The sequence below is a fragment of the Delphinus delphis genome, chromosome 8 (assembly GCF_949987515.2).
Source record: "Delphinus delphis chromosome 8, mDelDel1.2, whole genome shotgun sequence".
NCBI classification, from domain to species: Eukaryota; Metazoa; Chordata; class Mammalia; order Artiodactyla; family Delphinidae; genus Delphinus; species Delphinus delphis.
Genome location: NC_082690.1, coordinates 102,594,057 through 102,613,767, shown reverse-complemented (window position 1 = coordinate 102,613,767; position 19,711 = coordinate 102,594,057). Strand labels below are relative to the sequence as shown.

Sequence of the window (19,711 nt, the reverse complement as noted above, 5' to 3'; positions counted from 1 at the left end):
TCTCACCATGACCTCCCAGGCCCCGCAGAGCGGCCCAGGCTCGCCACCTGACCCTTGCCCCCCACACACACCTCCCAGCCTCACACCCGCTCCAGCTTCCTCAGTCTCTCTTCTGCCCTCAGCACCTCAACATTTGCTGTTCCCCAGCCTGGAACACCCTCTCCAACCCACACACGTGCACAACCCCCTCCCCCATCTAGCTCCATCTCCCCCTACTGGTGCGCCTAATGGCCTCTTTCTCAGAAAAGATTTTCCCTTTTTTTTTTTTAATAAACCTGTAGATTACTTACAGTTTTGTTTTGTTTTTAATTTTATCTATTTATTTTTGGCTGTGTTGGGTCTTCGTCGCGGTGCGCGGGCTTCTCATTGCGGTGGCTTCTCTTGTTGCGGAGCACGGGCTTTAGACGCGCGGGCTTCAGTACTTGCAGCATGCAGGCTCTGTAGATGTGGCTCGCGGGCTCTAGAGCGCAGGCTCAGTAGTTGTGGCGCACAGGCTTAACTGCTCCGCAGCATGTGGGATCTTCCCAGACCAGGGATCGAACCCGTGTCTGTTGCATGGCAGGCGGATTCTTAACCACTGTGCCACCAGGGAAGTCCGAGATCTTCCCTTTCTAAAGGAGACCCCAGTCCTTCTCCCCTCTTAGTCTTAAGCCACTCTGCATCTTCCCTTGTTCGCTTCATCTGCTCCCCACTAGAGTGGAAGCTCTGTGAGGGCAGGGATGCCATGGAGTCGTCCAGGGCTGCGGTCTGGGCCAAGGAAACCATGAGAGTGACACCGACACCGTGTGCTGACCACTTGCCCGTGCCAGCTCTGTCCTTCACATATGTTAATCACTCAATCCCCTCTACAGCCATAAAATACAGGTACAATTATTACCATCTCCCTTTTATGATGAAGAAACTGAACACAGAGAGGCTGTCACTTGCTTCAGGCCACACAGCCAGGAAGTGCTGGAGTGCAGTGGCAGCTGAACTAATGGTTTTGAACAGATGAATTCCTACTTCAGGGAATTCCCTGGTGGTCCAGTGGTTAGGACTCTGCACTCGCATTGCCAAGGGCCCGGGTTTGATCCCTGGTTAGGAAACTAAAATTCCACAAGCCGCGTGGTGCAGCAAAAAAACAAAAAAAAAGAATTCCTATTTCAGAGATGAGGAAAGTGAGGCTCAGAGGGGTATGAGGGTAAACCTAAGTCCTCTCTCTGAGAGCTGCATCTCCTCCCGCGGTCCCCACTGCCTTTTTGCTGCCTGCTGGGAGGGTAAGGCTGGAGCCCAGAGCCCAGTTAGCAAGCATGGGGAGACCCAGTGCCAAGCCCTGAGGTTGCTAGCCTCCCTCATAATTAAAGACACACACATCAAAGACAGCTCTGAGGTACCATTAAAAATCCATTAAGCGGGGCTTCCCTGGTGGCGCGGTGGTTGAGAGTCCGCCTGCCAATGCAGGGGACACGGGTTCGTGCCCCGGTCCGGGAAGATCCCACATGCCGCGGAGCAGCTGGGCCCGTGAGCCATGGCCGCTGAGCCTGCAGCGTCCGGAGCCTGTGCTCCGCAATGGGAGAGGCCACAACAGTGAGAGACCCGCGTACCGCAAAAAAAAAAAATCCATTAAGCAAGCAAAAAGTAAATCCAGAAGGTAAAACTCGGGTTGGCTCACTGAGGGGAAAGGGGGAGAGGAGCACATGCATGTATCCCTGATGGTCCTTAAAACGGCCTCAGGGTTTTCAGACACCAGTAAAACCACCAGCGCCCTTTGACCCAAGCACTCTCAGCATTTGGGAACACGTCCTGAGGAGGAAGCCCAAGAGGAAACAAAATCAGAAATGTGTCTGAAGCTGCCCGTAGCCAAATCGTGGACAAACCCAGATGTCCACCAGGAGAAGCCAATCGTGCCGTGGCTTGTGGACAAAATCCTCTCTCTGCCCTCATCTGGGCTGCTCAGTCCACTCTCTCATCTGCCTCGCCTTTAGCCTTTACACAGGCTGTTCCCGCCACCTGGAGCACACTTTCCACCTCTGCTCACCTGGCTATCACCTATTCATTTCTCGGCCGCAGCCAGAAGTCCTTTTCTCCCTTCCTTTCCCCCATGGGAGGGTGGGGTAGTGGGCAGGGTACTTCTTCTGTGATACCCCAAATGACCAACCTGTGCTTCCTCTTCACATCTTCACCACGCTGATTGTAAGCACTCATGCGGCGTCTGGCGCCCCCACTAGCCTGGGAGCGCATGGAGGTGGGACCAGAGCTGCGCTGGCGCTGCCCTGGCTGGGAGACCCGTGGCGCCCGCAGGGCCCGTGCCCAGCGTATTCACTGCTGTGTCCCAGAGCCCCGCACGTGCCTGGCGCAGAGATGACTCTCAGGAAACAGCCGCAGGATGCAAGATACTGATGTGACTGTGGGAAGCGGAGCCCCCGGAAGTCCGAATGAGTCTTCACAAGCACACGGGGCACGCACACACGCATCGCAGTGCCGGGCGAGACCAGCAACAGCCTCCTCTTGGCAGAAGTCACTGAGATTAAAAATCCACCTGAGGGACGCCCCTGGCGGTCCAGCGGTCAAGACTGCGCGCGCTTCCACTGCAGGGGGCCCAGGTTCCATCCCTGGTCGGGGAACTAAGATCCCGCCCGCCCCTTGGTGCAGACCCCAAAAAAAAAAAATCCATCTTAGTAGTGGCGATGGCTGCACAACTTGGTGAATAGACTAAAAACCAGTGACTTGGGCTTCCCTGGTGGCGCAGCGGTTGAGAGTCCGCCTGCCGATACAGGGGACAGGGGTTCATGCCCCGGTCCGGGAAGATCCCACATGCCACGGAGCGGCTGGGCCCGTGAGCCATGACCGCTGAGCCTGCGCGTCCGGAGCCTGTGCTCCGCAACGGGAGAGGCCACAACAGTGAGAGGCCCGCGTACTGAAAAAAAAACAAAAACAAAAAAAACACTGACTTGTTCACTTTTATTTATTTATTTAAATTTATTTATTTTATTTATTTATTTTTCTACTGCGTTGAGTCTTCGTTGCTGCGCGGGGGCTTCCTCTCGTTGCGGCGAGCGGGGGCTAGTTTTCATTGCCTTCAGTAGTTGTGGCTCGCAGCCTCTAGAGCGCAGGCTCAGTAGTTGTGGCACATGGGCTTAACTGCTCCGCGGCATGTGGGAGCTTCCCGAACCAGGGCTCGAACCCGTGTCCCCTGCATTGGCAGGTGGATTCTTAACCACTGCGCCACCAGGGAAGTGTCAGCAAGTCTAGTTCTAATTAAGAACCGCTATAGTCAAGTTTATGCTGGAACAATGGGAACCAATATCCAAGAAGCTGGAGAGAAGATAGCTTTCTGTCTCCCTCTCTGCACTTTTTACTCCTTCCCAAAACACATGTTGAATATTTCCCACATTCCCTACCCTGAGCAGGGCACCTTACCTGTGTTAAGAAAAAAATATGATTCCCAGCTCAAGCAGGCAGAGTTGGTGCAAATATTAACGTAACAGATCAATACGCATGTTTATTAGCACCAAAAATCTGTGCCTTCACACAGATGCTACCCAAACTTCTCTAGAAGTTATACAAATACATGTATGTACACACACACGCGCGCGCGCACGCACACACACACACACACACACACACTTTCTCTGCTGTCACTCCTCTATGCCTGTGCAGCCAAACCCAAACCAAGACCAGCAGGGTGTGTCCTCCTGGGGCCAGTAGCCTCCAGGGCTCCCAATCATGGTGCCTGCATGGCTGAGCCCAAGCCTAGTCTAGGCCAGAAATGCTGGGACCCCTTCCAGCCCTCTCGTGCTCTCAGAAGCCCGGGTTTGATTCTCTAGGAGATGACAAAGATTCCCCTGGAGAAGTCTTCCCAGCTCCGTCTGGTGAGGCTTTGGGTGCCGGACAACATAAGGAGATCCTGGGAGCCTAGAGACATTGGACGATAAGAGAATCACTAGCCCCATTATACTGATGTGGAAACTGAGGCCCAGAGGGGCACAGAACGGGAATCATCAAGGACAGGCCTGGGATTTGGCCTCTCTCCTAACTCCTAGCTCTTTCCCTGCCAACAAGAAGGCTGCATGGTGGAGAGCGGGGGTTCTTTTTCTTTTTTATTCCAGCCGTGTATTGGGCACTTACTGAGTGCTGGGCACTGCGCCAAACGCTTTACGTAAACTGTCTCATGCATTCCCCACAATGACCCTATGAGGTGAGTTGGATTATTCTCACTCTAAAGATGAGGGAAGCGGGGTCAAGGAAAACCAAATAGCCCGCCCAAGGTCCCCAGCTCCCTAGTAGCAGGCTGGGACTCACAGTCTGGTGGTCTGAGCCCGAGGCCTGGCAACCCCGCTCTGCTATGATGCGTCCCAGGTCGGGGACGGGGCTCACCTGGAATTCTGGTAGGACTTTGGGAGTTCCTTGAAACTTTTAAAGAGCATGTAGGTGTCCATGTGTGTGCACACGTATTCAAACATGCATTTTCTAAGGAAAGGGGCATTGCTCTTAGCAATACTTCAAAAGAATTTCTGACCCAGAAAAGGCTCAGAATCGCTGATACTGAGCAAAATCCTTGACCTTCTAGGTAGAAGTTGCTGTGGCCTTGGGCAGGTCAGGACATGCCGGCGAGTTTTACTTGCAGATGTGTCGGGTGAATGTTTGAGGGTTGGTTGATTGATTCTAATGTTGGCCTTTAGGCCACCAGCAGCCCAGGCAGGTCACGTACAGTGCTCTGTCACGTGTAGCCTCAGGCCTCCAGAACCTGCTGGTCTAGGCCACCGTGGCCTGGCCTGCCCTTATCTATAGGCCTGAAATCTGACCTGTCCGCCCTGCAGGTGGAGATCTGCCAGATGCTCTTACCATGAGATGGTTGATCTCGGCCACTCCAGCACCTGGAGCAGCTCACAGGACACCCACCACACCAGAGCTGAGCCACACGGCCAGCATCCAGGGCCACTGAGGCCAAAGGCCCGCCTCCACCCACACCGAGCTCCCATCATGCCGTCCGAAGGGGCCACCCCGGCCCTGGAAGCTCCTCATCCTGCCCTAAAGGCCCAGCCAGTGGCAACAGGACCCTGGAGGGGACACTTCCTCTCAGAGGCCTCACTGGACTTCAGCCAGCCCAGACATGAGGCCAGGAGTGGAGGAACAGAGGCAGCTGAGTGGCATGCATGGAGACTGGGCTTGTCCTGAGAGTGGGGAGCTGCCAGAGTGGCACAAGGTCTGCTGGGAAGAGGAATAAGGGTGCCAGCCCACAGGGGGCCCGCTTGACCTGCCATCTACACCAGCAGACACCCGGCTCTGAGAGCCCAGCTGCTGACTCTCGTGCTCCCTCCACCTGGGTCCCAGGGGTTCCAAACCACTCCCTGGTGTGCGCACAGGTGACCACGGAGGAAACTACATACGCCTCAGTTTCCTCATTTGTATGATGCGAAGACTGAGAGATGGTGTCCGGGAAAGAAAGGGCCTTCCCACCGTCCGGTCCAGGACAGCACTGTGACCCAGGGCTTGGCAGGGACAGGTTACAAGGGCTTGGGAAGCTGGAGGGGTGGTCAGCCCCCTGCCCCACCCCAGCTCAGGAGCCCTGAGGGGTGACAGACTGTGGGAGAGAACCGAAGGGACAAAGGTCAGTGGGCCGGCCATCTCAGGCAGGCTGAGCACCTGGGACCCCTGCAGGGAGGCTGGCCCCCTGCTGAGGGCCCACCCACAGGGACACCACCCCTTAGACCTCCGGCCGAGTGGTCCCCTGGACTCACCCTTCCCTCCAACACCCACAGGTCCCCCCATCCCAGCACCCACCTCCCGGACATCACTCGGTCATCAATCCTGCCCCGCACTGGCCTCTCCCCTGCTCGCCCCGCTCCAGCTCTACGTCCACACGGGAGCCCAGGTAGGAATCTGACCTGTCGCTGCCCTGCAGGCATCCTTCACTGGCCTGAGGGGCCCGCAGGGTGAAAGGTAAGCAGCTTACAGGGCTGCCCTCCCGGCATCCTCTCATTCAGCTGCCCCAGCGCTGCAGCACCTTGGGGCTGTTCCACTCTCCATACCTATGGTCACATTGCTCCCTCCATCTGGAGCACTGGTCCCACCGCCTCAAGGGCTGTGTCCTGCAAGAGGCCTTTCCTTGACCACCTCTGAGACCTCTCAGCCTGCCCTAGGCAGCTCTGCACCTGCCCTGAGCCTCCACAGATGGCCGGGCAGGGCAGGGAGGGCCCCTCGGAGCCTGGTGCTCACAGGGCACATGGCAGGTCGGTGCCACACGTGAGTCAAGTTTCCAGGGGCCAAGTCCAAGTTCCTCTGGAGTGGCTGGGTGAGCCAGGCCTACCTACCTAACCTCTCTGTGCCGTAACAGCAGTAAGAGCTCACATCCCACAGGGTCGTGGCGAGGATTTGTAGTTTAACTCGAGTACCTGCCTCCCTTAGGCTGTGAGCTCCTCAACACGGCAGGTGTCTAATAATCACTGTCTGCTGCCAGACACAGGGCTTCCCAGGGACAAGAGGCAGAGGCTCAAGGGGGCAGGGCCTGCAGACAGCCACGGACCTCAGCCCCAAGCCCCGCTGGCCTCCCTGACCCCCAGCCCCTCACAGTACACCCACTGCTGGGCAGGTCTCACGAGCATCTCCTCCCCTCTACAGCTCACCTAGACTCTGCTCCCAGGAAGCCCCCGGACTGAACCGGCACTGCCTCCACGGATGGAGCTCCTTCTGCCCATCAGATGGTCCCACGTGGCCAGGGGCCCTTCTTGGGATCTGGGTGCTCCCAGAAGGGGTTCAGCAGAATCTGAAAGAATGGTGGGGCTGAGGTTTGGCCCAGGTGTCGGGGGGGCCTTGGGACAAAGTTTCTACCCTGAGGTCTACAGTCAAAATGAGATCATCCATCACCCAGGTATCGGATGCAAAAGGTCACGGGCCCTAGGCAAGCCCAGGTCTGCCCAGGGCCTTCCCAGGTGAGCTCCCCCTGCACGACTGCTCCTTCCCTCACTCTTCAGACCACTGGCCCTTTCTCAGCTTGCAGATGGAGGCTTCATAACACCTCGTTCAAAGGACTTTCTCTGACTACCTCCTAAGTTAAATCAGGGTCCCCTACTAGTCCCCCCTTCAGCACCTGCCCACTACCCTCACAGCTTGACTGTCAATGAGGCCTGGCCCTGAGAAAAGCAGGAATTCAAAATCAAGGAGACAGACATGAACCAGAAGTGTTTATTACAGAAATCTGGCCGAAGTTCCAACTGAGTAGCCCCAGCTGAGGCTAGGCTGGGGCCCTCTGCCCAGGGCTGGGCAGGTGAAATAGGCAAGAACAGAAGGAGTACACCTGGGACCAAGGCCTCAGAGCTGTGAGATGATGCTGGGGGCCAGACTGCAGGTGAGGCCCGTGCCATCTGGCTCCACGTTCAGGGACTTCACGATGCCATCCTCTATCACCATGGAGAACCTGCCAGAAAGAAGGGCGGGGCCAGCTGCAACAGCCTGGGCCTGGAGGCTGGGAATGGAGACAGGTGGGGTAGCAGGGGAACCGCACAGGAAACCCTCCTGCTTTTACCTCTTCAGCCGTCGATTCCCAAAGAGGGACACCAGTGAATCATCTAGTAACAAATCTGTCTCCTGAAAGGAGAAGCAAAGGAAAGGTCAGGAACTCCCAGACCTGGCTGGTCCCCACACTGGCCATGTCCCTCCAAGTCCCTGCTTCCAAGATGGAGGCCGGGGGGCCGGGTGCACTCACCTTTCCAAAGGCCCCAGTGGGGTCGGCCAGGAGCCGAACCTAAGGAGAAAGTAAGGTCACAAGAAAAATCTCCTGCTTGGCCCCTGATACCCCGCAGGACCCACACCTCACCTTGCCTTCTGTGTTGTGCGCTCGCCCCCACTCTTCAGTCACAAAGACATCATTAACGCTCAGACATGCCACCACCTCGATCCCCTTGGCCTTCAGGGTGCCAGCCTGCTCCACGTACCCTGGCAGGTGGGTCTGGGGAGGGGAAACAAAGATTCAGAAGATGGACAATTGCCTCTGCTCCTCAGCCTACCCTTCATCTCTAGGCCCTCCTCACTTCCCTACTTCAACAGCTTTGATCAGACAATGAGAACTGTGTAAGCCACAGTTCCTTTTTGCCTTGGCCACTAGGACGCTCAGATCCAAACTTAAGTGTTCCTTGGTCAAGACCATGCACTTTCCATGGGCAGGACTATGTCTCATTTACCCAAGTCCCAAGTCCCTTCCACTGTGCCTGTCACCCAGCAGGATCAATGAGAGGTGTTGGATTTCATTGCATCACCTTTTCTCCTACATTCCTGTTATCTGTTCACAGCCTCAACTTATTTTTTCAAAAACCCAATAACGGTTTTTTAACTGTCACGTCATCTACATCCTCTTGGTACAAGCTACCCCAGGACTATGTAAAGGACTAATGAACAATACAAACATGTACACAAGATCCCAACTGCTGAGCCCCAGAAAGGCAGCCCTCACCTTGGAACAGCCAGGGGTAAAGGCCCCAGGGACTCCAAAGAGCACCCCCTTCTTGCCCTTGAACAGCTCTGCCAGGTTCACCTTGTTCCCAGGATTCCCTTCAAATACCACCACCGATGGGATGGCATCTCCCACCTAGAGGGAATGACACCAAGGTAAGGTGTCGGGGGGGGGGGGCTGCAGGAGGCACCCGGATGGTGGTGCCTCCTTGGCCCTTTGTGCGGATGGTGGATGGCGGACAAAGGGCCAAGTAGCCCTGCCTGGTCCGGTGGAGCCAGGGTTGACACCCAGCGGGAAAGTCCAACCCTGTCAGAGCTTCCAGAGGTCCCTTCCCAGCAACCACCTGGTTACCCCACATGCTCCAGGTTTCAAGGTGGCCCTATTCCTCTTAAGGGCCAGTTGGTGACAACAGAAAAAGCGAGAGGCCTCTCCAGGTGTCGCAAGAGGTTGAGTAAACAACCTGAGTTACAGGAAAGGACTGGGGTAGATGGGCAGGAGGAGGTGGGGAGGAGGCCCTGACAACATGGAGGGAGGGGATCCCGGCCATGGCTGAGTGTCCCACCCTCAAGAAGAGAAAAAGGGAAGGCAGCAGAAGGTGGGAAAGTTGGGGAGTGGGGTGCAGATTCCTACATCCAGAGGGTAGAGAATAAAAGAAGGAATCTCTTGAAGGGGGAGGGATCAGTCTACCTGGGAGTGTGTGAGGGCTTCATGGGGCCAGAAAAGGTAGAGAAAAGGGGGGAAAGTCAGGGGTGAGGGGAGTGCCTCTGAGAAACCCAGCAGTTGGTTGTAGGATGCAGAAGGAGGGGGGAGATCTCAGAAGACTGTGGGGCAAAGGGGAGTCCCAAGGAGCTGGGGATGGTTCCAGAAGATGAGAAGGGTGAAAAACTCAGAAGCGTGGGAATTAGCCACGAGAGGAGTGCAATGGGGGCGGGAAGGCATGGAGGAGGGCACATGTGGGGATTGAAAAGGGTAAAGGAGATGGTTCCATAAGGTGGGAAGCCATGGTACTCAACCTCCTGAAAATGGTGAAGACTCAACACTGGTGTCCCAAGGTGGACGCGGAAGGGAGATGAGGGGAAGGCTCAAAAGCCTTGACTGTCCCAGGAGATGGAGCACGAGGCCCCTAAAACTGGCAACAACGTTGCAGCCACAGGGTCTTGATGAAGGGATGGGGGGGGGGGGGACAGACGGCGGAAGGAGCCTCTAGGGCAGCGGGGAGGGGTCCGGAGGGTAAGAAAGAGGGTGACTCTCCCCCAGACAAGAGGGACGAAGGGGCTTGGGGAAATAGGCGGGGGGCGGGGGGGGCCGCGAAGAGGTCAGGCCTGGCTGGGCCAACGGTCACCTTGATCGGGGCCATGGCTACAGCAGCGCTTCTGAAACCTCGGACCCCGCCAAGCGTCCACTCTAGGCCTCCTTTCACGCACCCTCCGGCTCCCGCTGCTGCCGCTGCCGCACACTCAGCGACGGCCGGCCGGGAGACCGCCGAGCCCGCTCTACTGCCCAGGATGCGCAGCCACGCGAGCGGCATGCCGGGTCTCGAAACCACAATTGCCCCGCCCCTGCCTCGAGGCTAAGGTAGAAGGCTGGGCGGGACAAAGATGCTACCACGCAATCCTGCGAAAGGCGGAGCAAAAGGCGGGGCGTAGGTCGCCCCGGCCCCCTGCGCGGGCCTCCACTGCGCAGGCGCGGGCGCGGCGCGGCGCGCAAGGCGGAGTCTTCGACAAGGCTCGGCTCATCTGCATTAGGGACTGGATCACTTGCGCACTTGCAAATGGGCGGAGCTTTAGGCTGCCGCGCAGCTTATTTGCATGCAAGCATAGGGTGCTGCTGTTTTGGTTGGCATAATTTACGGACTGGGGCAGTATTTCCGTTCCTTAACCGAAGCAAGGGGCGAGGAACGATGGTGTCAGGCGCCTGTGTAGGAGTAAAGCATATTTATTTTGCATTCCACGAAGGCCCCTGCATTGCAGCTGTTTTACATATTTGCGTTGTACACGACTTGTAGCAATTTGAGGTTTGTCTCAGCCAAAACCACTGGGCCTGCGCCGTAGCAATCTCCTGCCAAAACGCTTCCGGGAGCAGCGTTTGATCCCATCCGACCCCCGTTCCGGCAAGCACGGGAAGTTCTAGCAAGTTCGCCGGTTCCGCTCCTGCCAGCTGTCCAATAGGATAGAGCGGAGCAGCCCCGGAAATGACGCCAGGGGACTCCGCCCTCCTTCCGGTTCCGTCTTTGCGAGAGCGCGTAGCGTCGAGATGAAGCTGCTCACCCACAACCTGCTGAGTTCGCATGTGCGGGGGGTGGGGCCCCGTGGCTTCCCCCTGCGCCTCCAGGTACCGGCCGGGGGAGATCTCGGGCCCCTCTCCTGGGGGCAGGGGTAGGAGAACCAAGATCTGGTCCCTGCCTAACTAAATCTCTCCAACGCGCAGGCCACCGAGGTCCGCATCAGCCCTGTGGAGTTCAACCCCGACTTCGTAGCTCGTATGATACCCAAAGTGGAGTGGGCGGCGCTTCTGGAGGCTGCGGACACCGTGAGGACCCTCGTTTTCTCCCGTGCACACCTTGGGTGGGGGGGGGGGTGGTCTCACCGCAGTCCTTTACACCAGGCCAGGGAGCCTGGCCTCAGGGCGAGTGACGGGGATACCCAGAGATGATTTCGGCCTCTTGCCCACAGTTGCATCTGGTCGAGGTGCCCAAAGAGCCGATTCAGGGATATGAGCATGACGAGAGATTTCTGAGAAAGATGCACCACGTTCTGCTGGAGGTGAGAACCAGCCCATTACTTGCTTCCTGGCCATACACCCACACCTGGAGGCTGTCAGTGCTCAGCTCTCTTCCCCTCTTCCTGCAGGTGGATGTGTTGGAGGGCACCCTGCAATGCCCAGAGTCGGGACGTCTGTTCCCCATCAGCCGTGGGATCCCCAACATGCTGCTGAGTGATGAGGAAACTGAGACTTAAAAGCGTGCCAGGCCCGTTTTTCATTTTGTGAGCGCGTGTATCTTTGTTTACGTATATCCTGTTTGCTACTTCTATCCTGTGTATCCCCAACCCTTGGTCCAGTGACACACCAAACACACGGTGTTCTTGAGCTCGGTATTATATTTTTTTTCTCATTAAAGGTTCAAAACCAAAAGCGGTTTCTCTTTGCAGCAAATATACATTAAAATAGAGTCTCTGTACAGCCAAGGGCTCTGGGCCCTGGCTTGCCCCATGTCCCTGCGCCTCCCTGGCCAAACCCAAAAATAAATATAGTGTTATTGCTCTGCAGGGCATAGAGACAGTGCTCTCCCTACCCCGTGAGGAGGCTGGGTGGGAGCTGATGTGGGCGCCCTGGCTGCCCCAGGGGCCCAGGGGCTGGAGCCTGCTTGGAGTTATTGCTTCAAGGGGGGGGGCAGTAATGCCCAATGCAAATGATGAGGAAAGGAGCGAAGGGAGCAGGGGCCTTTGCTCTCCAAATCCCTCTCTGTTCTGGAGAGGGAGTCGGATTAAGCAGCAGCAAAAGCATCACCCACTGGGAGCCTGTGGCCTCCACTCCCTTCCCTCCCTGAGATCAGGCTTCTGCCCCCCCCCACCCCACATACACACACACACACACACACGCACACACACACGCACACACACGCACACACACACGTCCCCTACAGCCCCCTATGGCTTCCGCAAGGCCCCCTACACCCTGGGGGCACGTTATGGCTTGCGAGGGGCAGCACTGTGCCCAGAGCCTGGGCATGCACGTTCCCAGCTTCTGACACCCCCTGGGGGGAGGGGAGGGCATAGGGCCTGCTCCGGCTGATGGTGTTGCCCTGGCCCTGCCAGCAGGCTGTGGCACTGCCCAGACCCCAGCTCTGCCCCCTTGGGGCTGACCCCGTGCTGGGCGGGTCCTGCCAGCACCCCCACCTGTGCCCAGCCCTCGCCTCAGTCCATCATGGCCTCAAGCATCTCCAGGAACAGCTTGTGCATGGGCACCTTGCCCTCCAGCTTCACCCCATAGAAATGGGCCAGCACTTTGCCTGCCGTCTGGCGAAGGAGCGGTAGTGTAAGCAGCAGCCTGCCTGCCCGCCTCCGCTCAGCACCCCCTCCGGGGCCTGCCCGGCCAGCTTCATACTCCAGCAGGGCCTCGTGTAGAGCTTCTCGAAGCTGCTCCACAGCCTCAGCATCTTCAATGTGCACAGAGTCTGCAAGGAAAGGTGAGAGAGCTGTTGACGTGGGCCGTCTCCAGAAAGGGCAGAACCACATCTGCCTGGGCACCGCTGGATGGGTCCCAACCAGGAGCCAGACAAGGATTTGCTGAAGCACCACCCACTGCTCCGCCCATCAGCCAAGGCCCGCCCCTTCTCCCCCAGCCATGGCCACCTCCTGTCCCCATCACCTTCTCTCTCGCTAAATGGTTCACCTTTCCACAAAAGTATGGACACCAGGGTTCAAAATCCTGCATGCAGTCCCTGGACCTGTCCTTGCCCGGCTTTGTGACTTTCAGGAAGTCACTGTTCTTTCTTCACCTAAGCTACAGTTTTCCTTGTCTGCAAAATGGGACTGTGCCACCATCAGAGTTAAAAACCAGAGGGCCTTACAAAGAGACCTGTCAGTACTTGCCCCAGACTCACCTGAATTGGCGAGGGCCAGGGCCTTCAGCAGAACGTATTCCTCGCGTTCCAGCCGCAGGGCCTGCAGTCGCCGCACCAGCTGCAACAGGGCAGCCCCCAGCTCCCCCAGGCCAGCTGCTCGAGCCCCCTCTTCATCCAGGACCAGGTCCTCGGCGAAGGCCAGCTCATCCTGCAGTGGAAGCGACCGCTGGGCCACACCCAACACCAGGACCTCCATCCACACGCTCTGCAGAACTGACATCTGGTCAGACAGCGACAGTGACGAGAAACCTGGAGGGCAGTGGGGGGCAGAGCTGGCTGAGCAAGGCACCAGAGCAGGCATGGCCCCGCCCACCCCGGGAAGCCCCACATCGCCCGGGCCCTCTACCTGGGATGCTCTTGGCCCAGCTGATGGTGACCACGATCTCTCGGTCAAAGAGGTCACAGAGGGTAGCCACGGCTGGGAGGTGTCCATCAGGGCCCGCTGGGTCGGGCATGGCATACAGCTTCTCAGGCTCAACCACCAGGAGGTGGGACACCAGTGCATTCACCGGGGCTGCAGCGACAGTTGAAAGTGGCACTCAAATTCATCACCTTGCCAGCACTTCAGGGTCAAGCATCTTCCCAGAGTCAGTCCCCCCGTGGCCTTCCTCAATAGCCACTGGCCAGCCAGGCTGACACCTCTCTCCGGGAAGGGCTACACTATCTCCCAGGGAAAGCGTCTGTTTGTGGACAGGTTCTGAGTGTCAGAAAACTCCCTGCTCCCAGCTGTACTGCTCGAGGCTTGACATAGAAAAGGATATTTTCGTAAATACTTCTTGGGGGAAATGAGTAAACGAATAGATGAAGGGAAGATTTGGGTCCCAGTGCCCAAGATGACTACTATCCCGGGTGAATGACGTCAGACAGGTCTCCCATGTCCGAGCTCCACCCCAACCCCAGAGCCCCCAAAGACCCCACTGTGCTCTCACCTGTCTTCCGAGGGCCTCCACCTACTGCCAGAGGTCCAGCAGGGAAGGGGCCTGGGAAGGGCAGCGGGTCCACCTCTGGCCGCCGCTTGTACTTCTGTCGCCCACCCCGGACACGGTCCAGACGTACACCTTGAATTGTAGGACAGGGCTGTGTCCACGGGGCTGGGGCTGGCCTGCTCTCCAGAGCCCACCTGCCCAGCCCAGTCCGCCAGGAACTTCCCAGGCCTTGCCCAGCCCAACCCCCTGCGCCCAGCCCCCACGCCTTGCCCAGGCCCCCGCCAGCGCTCACCCTCCTTGAGCATGCCCACCCGCAGGCACTTGGTGAAGCGACAGGCCTGGCAGGCCTTGCGTCTCCGCTTGGTGATCTCGCACTCGTTGGAGGCTGGACAGCTGTACTCGATGCTCCCTGCCAGGAAGAGGCAGGGCTCCAGTGGCGGCCTCCCAGGGCCCAGAGGAGGCCCAGCGGACAGGAGTCCCCTGACTCACCCCAGGTAAGCACAGGTCTGGGGAGAGCAGGAGTGCTGTGAATGGGGCAGGGAAGCCCGAGCACTGAAGGGACAGGCCACTGGGCTAGGGGCCCCGGCCTGGGCAAGGGAGGGGCTGGGACCAGAGGAGTCGGGCTGCACCTGGCCCAAGCTTCTTGTCAAGTCACGTTTCTGGGCTGTGCTGCTCTCATCAAGGGCCACAGTGGCCTCCACATTGCTACATCAAGCGGTCAATTCTCATCCTTATGTCATTTGGCCCAATGGAGCATCTAATGCCATTGATCCCTCCTAGAAACACTTTTCTTCTTTTGCTTCTAGGAAACCACACTCCCGGCTTTCCTCCCACCTCATTGCCACCTTGTGGTTTCTGTGCATCGGCCCACGCTCCTTCCATTGAAGACCCCTCCGACCTGTCTCCACTGACTCACTCAAATGGTGAGCTCACCAAGTCATGGGCTTTCAAATCTCCGTCTCTGGCCTAGACCAGCCTGAACTCTAGACGTATCCCACTGCCTCCTCCTGCGCGCCTGGAAGACACTACAAACTTATGCAGTTCTAGATGGAGCCCCCAACCTACCCCTCCAAAACCTGCAACCCCATTTGTCCAGCTGCTCAAGCAGAAATCTAGGAGACATTTTTAATTCCTCTCTCACACCCCAAACCCAACCCACTGACAGATCCTGGTGGGCTTCACCTCCTACTATGTCCAGAAGCGCCCCTCTTCTGCCCCTGGCAACTGTTTCTACCCTTGACCAGAGTCACTGTCACCTCCCCTCCTGCTCTGTCTTTGCCTCCTTAGGTTACTGTCAACACAGAGACATCCTATTAAACCTAAGACAGGGAGTTCCCTAAGCGGTCCAGTGGTGCATTTCTCCTCACAGCCTGCTTCCTCCTACACCCTACCTGGGCTTCTTCAGCTCAAGACACCTCTTCAGGGAGGCACTCCAGAGTCCCAGACCCAGCCAGGTTCCCTGGCACACACCCTGCTCCTCGCCCTCCAGCAGTCACCGCAGCTGTACTGTAACAACTGTGTGCAGTTCACTGTTTTCTCTCTCTCTCCCCTCTGCTGGAATGTAAACTGCTTGAGGACAGGAGCGATCCTGCCTTAGTCCCAGCTATGCCCCCACACCGGGAACAGTGGCCAGGACAGCAGAGCACAAGTTTGTGAAGAGCAAGGATCCTGGAGGCTGCCACTTACCAATGGTGTGACCTTGCGCAAGTCCCACACCTAAGCCCTCGAACCCTCAGTTTTCCCATCTGTAAAACTGGGATGATTAAAAACTACTTCTGGGCTTCCCCGGTGGTGCAGTGGTTAAGAATCTGCCTGCCAATGCAGGGGACACGGGTTCAAGCCCTGGTCCAGGAAGATCCCACACGCAGCGGAGCAGCTAAGCCCGTGCGCCACAAATACTGAGCCTGGGCTCTAGAGCCCACGAGCCACAACTACTGAGCTCACACGCCACAAACGCCGAAGCCTGCGCGCCTAGAGCCCGTGCTTCGCAACAAGAGAAGCCACCGCAATGAAGAGTAGTCCCCGCTCGCCGCAACTAGAGAAAGCCCGGATGCAGCAACGAAGACCCAATGCAGCCAAAAATAAATAAATTAAATAAATAAATAAATATAAAACTTTATAAAAAAACTACTTCTTACAAAGGTTAGTTGTGAGAACTAAATGGGAAAATCAAGGTAAGACATTTAACACGGCTCACAGCACCTAAATGCTCAATAAATGATCACTATTTATGGCTAGTGCTCGATAAATATTTGTCAACAGAGAACGAAGCATTCCAGGGTGGGTAGGAGACACCTGGACCCGGACCTGGACCTGTTGGCTCAGGTCTTCAGGGCCAGAAGGGAGCACGGAGCTTTTAGACCAGCGGGTCTCAGCCAAGTCAAAACTTGCTAGAATGTCACAATCAGTCGTGAGGCATCTGTCCAAAGTTCAATTAGTAATAAGCAGAGGCAACAGTCTGGCCTTTACGAGCTTAGCTCTGGACCTCAATCGACCCAAGTTCATATCTTGTTTCTGCCATTTTTCTACCTGTGGGACCTGAACAAAGTTTTGAAAACCTCTCTGGGCTTCAGTTATAATAGTGCTGGCACCTTAGAGATTGCTGTGTGGGTAACTGAGAGCATAAACGTAACAGGACACAGTGCCTGGCACTCAAGAAATGTTCTCAGAAAGGCTACATGTTATAACCCCCAAGTAACCAATGGTTTATATAAAAATATAAGTAAAAGGCACATCCCAAATAATGCTTATTACATCACCATCTTGCTCACTCGTATTTTGATATGCTCTCCTGAGTGAGAAAAATTCAGTGAGTACTACTGGCAGGGATGCCTAATAGTCTTTTTAAAGTTAGGTGCTGAAGTATGACGTAGCCACTCTCAGTTACCCGTAAAAACGTGCCTTGTGCTCATGCTGCTTCGGGGAAATCAGCACAAAAGGGGGCATGTTCTCTGCTGGTGAGAGGCCAGCAGCTGCTGGAAGCAAGAGTAAAGTTTAGGAGCAAGCAGAGGCTGCTTTGAATTCGTCAGAGCCGCTGTGGAAGGTGCTGGGCCTAGAGTACCCAGAAACTTAGGAGGCATCTTGAGTCCCACTCTCACACCCCGCATCCAATCCATCAACACATCCTGGTGGCTTTATTTAACGTTTAAGGGAAAGGACGTTCCTGGGAGGTAGGAGGGCCTGGGAACTCCAGGCTGCCAACCCCAAGTGGTACCACGGCAGCCTGGGGGCCTACTGCCACCCAGCAGTGCACCAACTGGGGAGCGCCAGGCCCAGAGGGCAAAGGGCACAGGAGCGGGGTGGGGGCTCACCCTGGATGGTCCTCTTGAAGAAGGCTTTGCAGGCCTCACAGGATGCCACACCATAGTGGTAGCCGGAGGCCACGTCCCCACAGACCAGGCAGAGGCGTTTGGGCAGGGAGCTGAGCACCAGCTTCCCACCACCCTGCTCGCCAGGCCCAGCCCCCTCCCCATCCTCCTCCTCCTTGTGGCCTGGGAGGCAGCGGGTGGGAGCTGGGCCAGGGGCCAGGGCCACGGGGGGCTCAGTCTCAGTCTCCGAGGAACCCTTTGGGCTGTCAGGACTGGCTGGCTCTGCCTTGATGTAGAGAGGCTCAATGCCCACCACCTGGCTGGACATGGCGCTGGTCACCTGCGGGAAGAGACCCGTCAGGTCACAGGGAGGCCCTGGGATGGGGGATGGAGACACCCTGTCACCCTGGTTGCCCAACCCCAGGCCTGGGGCCAGGCTTCCAGGCTCAGCAAGAGGGTGGGGGGGACAGAGTCCAAGGAAGGCTGCCCATGAAGAGCCACACCCCCCCCCCCCCCGCCCGCGACTGTTGCCATGGAAACAGAGTCTCCAGAGCCAGTAACTGACAGCCGGTCTCCCACTTGGGAAACTGCAGAAGGCTTGGAAACCCCCTACTCCCACCCAGGCCAAGGAATAGGGTAACCTAAGTGCCCAAGCAACCTTCAACCCCGTCTGGAATCCCCAGCCAGAAGTGAGATACCTCTCAAATTTTCTCCAGATGTTAGAGAGCTCAGTGATCTCCCCCACACCTGGGTATCCTCCATTCAAGAGAGAAACTAAACTGAGGCACACAAACCCAAGGGTAGTTGATGTGCTCACACACGCGTGCGTGTGTTTACACCCTCACACTCCCACTCACCTGGGTCCTCAGGTGTCCTCACCTGCACACACACGCTCACACACAATCACTCTCCTGGGCAGTTTCACGCTCACACATGTCCTTTCCCAAACCCCAGCACTCACTCATGCTCCCGTTTGCCTTCGCACACTCCTCCTGAAGTGCACACCCCATAACAGTCACACCCAAGGCTCATAATCACACTCTGGCTCACACACTCTTACACTCTCACCATGCCCCCACACTCTCTCACACACACACACACACACACACACACACACAGGCATAGTCCCTCGTGGAAACACATTCAGAGCCTCTCACACCTGACACATCGCCACCTCCAGCCCCAGGCACACCAGCGGGCGTGGCTCCACCTCCTTGCACCCCCTCCAGCACATTCGCTCTTACACTCCTGCTGCCGCAGAGTCCTCCACCACGGGGCGCCCCGCCCCCCCCAACCTGCGCACACCTACGGGAAGTTGCCTAAAGTTGCTGCGCCTCCCCTCCCCCTCCGCCCGCGGGGGACCTCTATCAGGTTATCAGGAAGTAATGGGGGAGCGCCAAGGAGGAGGAAGTTCTCCCCTGCCAGTGCGATGACCTTTGACCCAGAGAGGAGGGTGGCCCTAGGCCCCTTCGAGCGCCCCCACGTGGTCTTCAAAGCCCCTTCCCCGACAGAAAACCCTTCCCATCTTCCAGCCCGGCCCTCCCCTGGGACTTCGGCATGCTCCAGGTGCCGGACTGAACCCTGCCCTGGGACTAGATCCGAAGCCCAAGCCCGATTCTGGTCTCAGGCCGGCGCCCTAAGACCTGGACGCCATATCCCGCCCAGACCCTGACCCTGTCTGGCTTTCGACCGGGTCCCGACCGTGACCCAGGCCGGACCCCGCCTGGAGCCCGCCCCCCGCCCGCCTCCCTGCCCCGCTCGCACATGGCCCCGGCGCACCGCCCGCCCACCCTCCAGCGGCGCTCCCCTCCGCCCCCGGACCTGGGGCCCCGGCAGGGCGGGCGGGCAGGCATGGGGGCCGAGCGGCCCGGAGCGCCGGGGTGAGCCTGGGGCCGCGGGCGGCCCCTCCTCCGCCGCCTCCTCGGGCCGCGCCGCCCCGCCGCGCCGCGTCCCCTCACTCGGCGGCGCCGCCGGCGGCTTGTAGGACACAAAAGGACATCGCGGCCGCTTCCTACTCCGCTTCCTCCAGCTGACAGCGGGGGCGGGGCTGGTCGTGCGCATGCAAAGCAGGGGGCGTGGCCCAGCGCCCTATGCTAATCAGGCAAGTGGGCCGAGCAGCGCCTGCGCTCCGGGACGTGTCAGGGCGGAGCCGGCGAAGCCAGCGGGCCGGCCTTCATGAAGGCCTCGCCCAGCCGCCGCCGAGCCGCAGCGGCGTACTTGCTTGCGTATGCGGCCGCTGAGAGGGCGTGGCCAGAGGAGACGCGGAGAGGCTACGGGAGGGGGTGGGGCCAGGAGCGTTCTTACGTAAAGAAGGAGGCGGGGTGCTCTGTGCGCAAGGGAAATGGGAGAGGTAGTTCAGCGGCCGCCTCTGAGGGTCCGGGAGATGATATACATATGTAGATGAGAGGGCGGGACCAGCGCGCGT

General features: G+C 57.8%; 3 protein-coding genes and 1 non-coding gene across 4 annotated transcripts; 2 read left to right on the top strand and 2 right to left on the bottom strand.

Moving 5' to 3' along the window:
* Positions 1-1,012: 1,012 nt before the first annotated feature.
* TRNAA-CGC (transfer RNA alanine (anticodon CGC)) lies at positions 1,013-1,085 on the top strand. Its single transcript has one exon. It is a non-coding gene; the product is annotated as a tRNA-Ala (tRNA).
* A 6,063-nt stretch (positions 1,086-7,148) lies between these two features.
* PRDX5 (peroxiredoxin 5) lies at positions 7,149-10,014 on the bottom strand. The gene is made up of 6 exons (XM_060019150.1): positions 9,771-10,014; positions 8,429-8,563; positions 7,796-7,927; positions 7,685-7,723; positions 7,505-7,566; positions 7,149-7,396 (listed from the first exon to the last, which is right to left on the bottom strand). Exons 1-6 carry the CDS (start codon positions 9,954-9,956, stop codon positions 7,291-7,293), a joined length of 660 nt encoding a protein of 219 aa, XP_059875133.1. The 5' UTR covers positions 9,957-10,014; the 3' UTR covers positions 7,149-7,290.
* Positions 10,015-10,607: 593 nt separating this feature from the next.
* Positions 10,608-11,560, top strand: TRMT112 (tRNA methyltransferase activator subunit 11-2). The gene is made up of 4 exons (XM_060019151.1): positions 10,608-10,759; positions 10,856-10,957; positions 11,101-11,190; positions 11,278-11,560. The coding sequence occupies exons 1-4, from the start codon at positions 10,682-10,684 to the stop codon at positions 11,383-11,385; spliced, it is 378 nt and encodes a 125-aa protein (XP_059875134.1). The 5' UTR covers positions 10,608-10,681; the 3' UTR covers positions 11,386-11,560.
* A 152-nt stretch (positions 11,561-11,712) lies between these two features.
* ESRRA (estrogen related receptor alpha) lies at positions 11,713-19,310 on the bottom strand. Its single transcript, XM_060019149.1, has 7 exons — positions 19,108-19,310; positions 17,290-17,626; positions 14,271-14,387; positions 13,982-14,110; positions 13,399-13,566; positions 13,032-13,301; positions 11,713-12,602 (listed from the first exon to the last, which is right to left on the bottom strand). The coding sequence occupies exons 2-7, from the start codon at positions 17,612-17,614 to the stop codon at positions 12,343-12,345; spliced, it is 1,269 nt and encodes a 422-aa protein (XP_059875132.1). The 5' UTR covers positions 17,615-17,626; positions 19,108-19,310; the 3' UTR covers positions 11,713-12,342.
* Between the last annotated feature and the right edge of the window lie 401 nt (positions 19,311-19,711).

What these genes read in the sequence shown, in the direction of transcription:
- PRDX5 (XM_060019150.1), bottom strand. Translation starts at nt 9,956, where the DNA reads ATGCCGCTCGCGTGGCTGCGCATCCTGGGCAGTAGAGCGGGCTCGGCG. An exon ending in TAGCCATGGCCCCGATCAAG is followed by an intron (nt 8,564 to 9,770) that starts GTGACCGTTGGC and finishes CATTCCCTCTAG; the next exon opens with GTGGGAGATGCCATCCCATC. An exon ending in CCACTGGGGCCTTTGGAAAG is followed by an intron (nt 7,567 to 7,684) that starts GTGAGTGCACCC and finishes TTCTCCTTTCAG; the next exon opens with GAGACAGATTTGTTACTAGA.
- TRMT112 (XM_060019151.1), top strand. Translation starts at nt 10,682, where the DNA reads ATGAAGCTGCTCACCCACAACCTGCTGAGTTCGCATGTGCGGGGGGTG. An exon ending in GCTTCCCCCTGCGCCTCCAG is followed by an intron (nt 10,760 to 10,855) that starts GTACCGGCCGGG and finishes TCCAACGCGCAG; the next exon opens with GCCACCGAGGTCCGCATCAG. An exon ending in TTCTGGAGGCTGCGGACACC is followed by an intron (nt 10,958 to 11,100) that starts GTGAGGACCCTC and finishes TCTTGCCCACAG; the next exon opens with TTGCATCTGGTCGAGGTGCC.
- ESRRA (XM_060019149.1), bottom strand. Translation starts at nt 17,614, where the DNA reads ATGTCCAGCCAGGTGGTGGGCATTGAGCCTCTCTACATCAAGGCAGAG. An exon ending in CTTCAAGAGGACCATCCAGG is followed by an intron (nt 14,388 to 17,289) that starts GTGAGCCCCCAC and finishes TCTTCCTGGCAG; the next exon opens with GGAGCATCGAGTACAGCTGT. An exon ending in CTGGGCCAAGAGCATCCCAG is followed by an intron (nt 13,302 to 13,398) that starts GTAGAGGGCCCG and finishes ACTGCCCTCCAG; the next exon opens with GTTTCTCGTCACTGTCGCTG.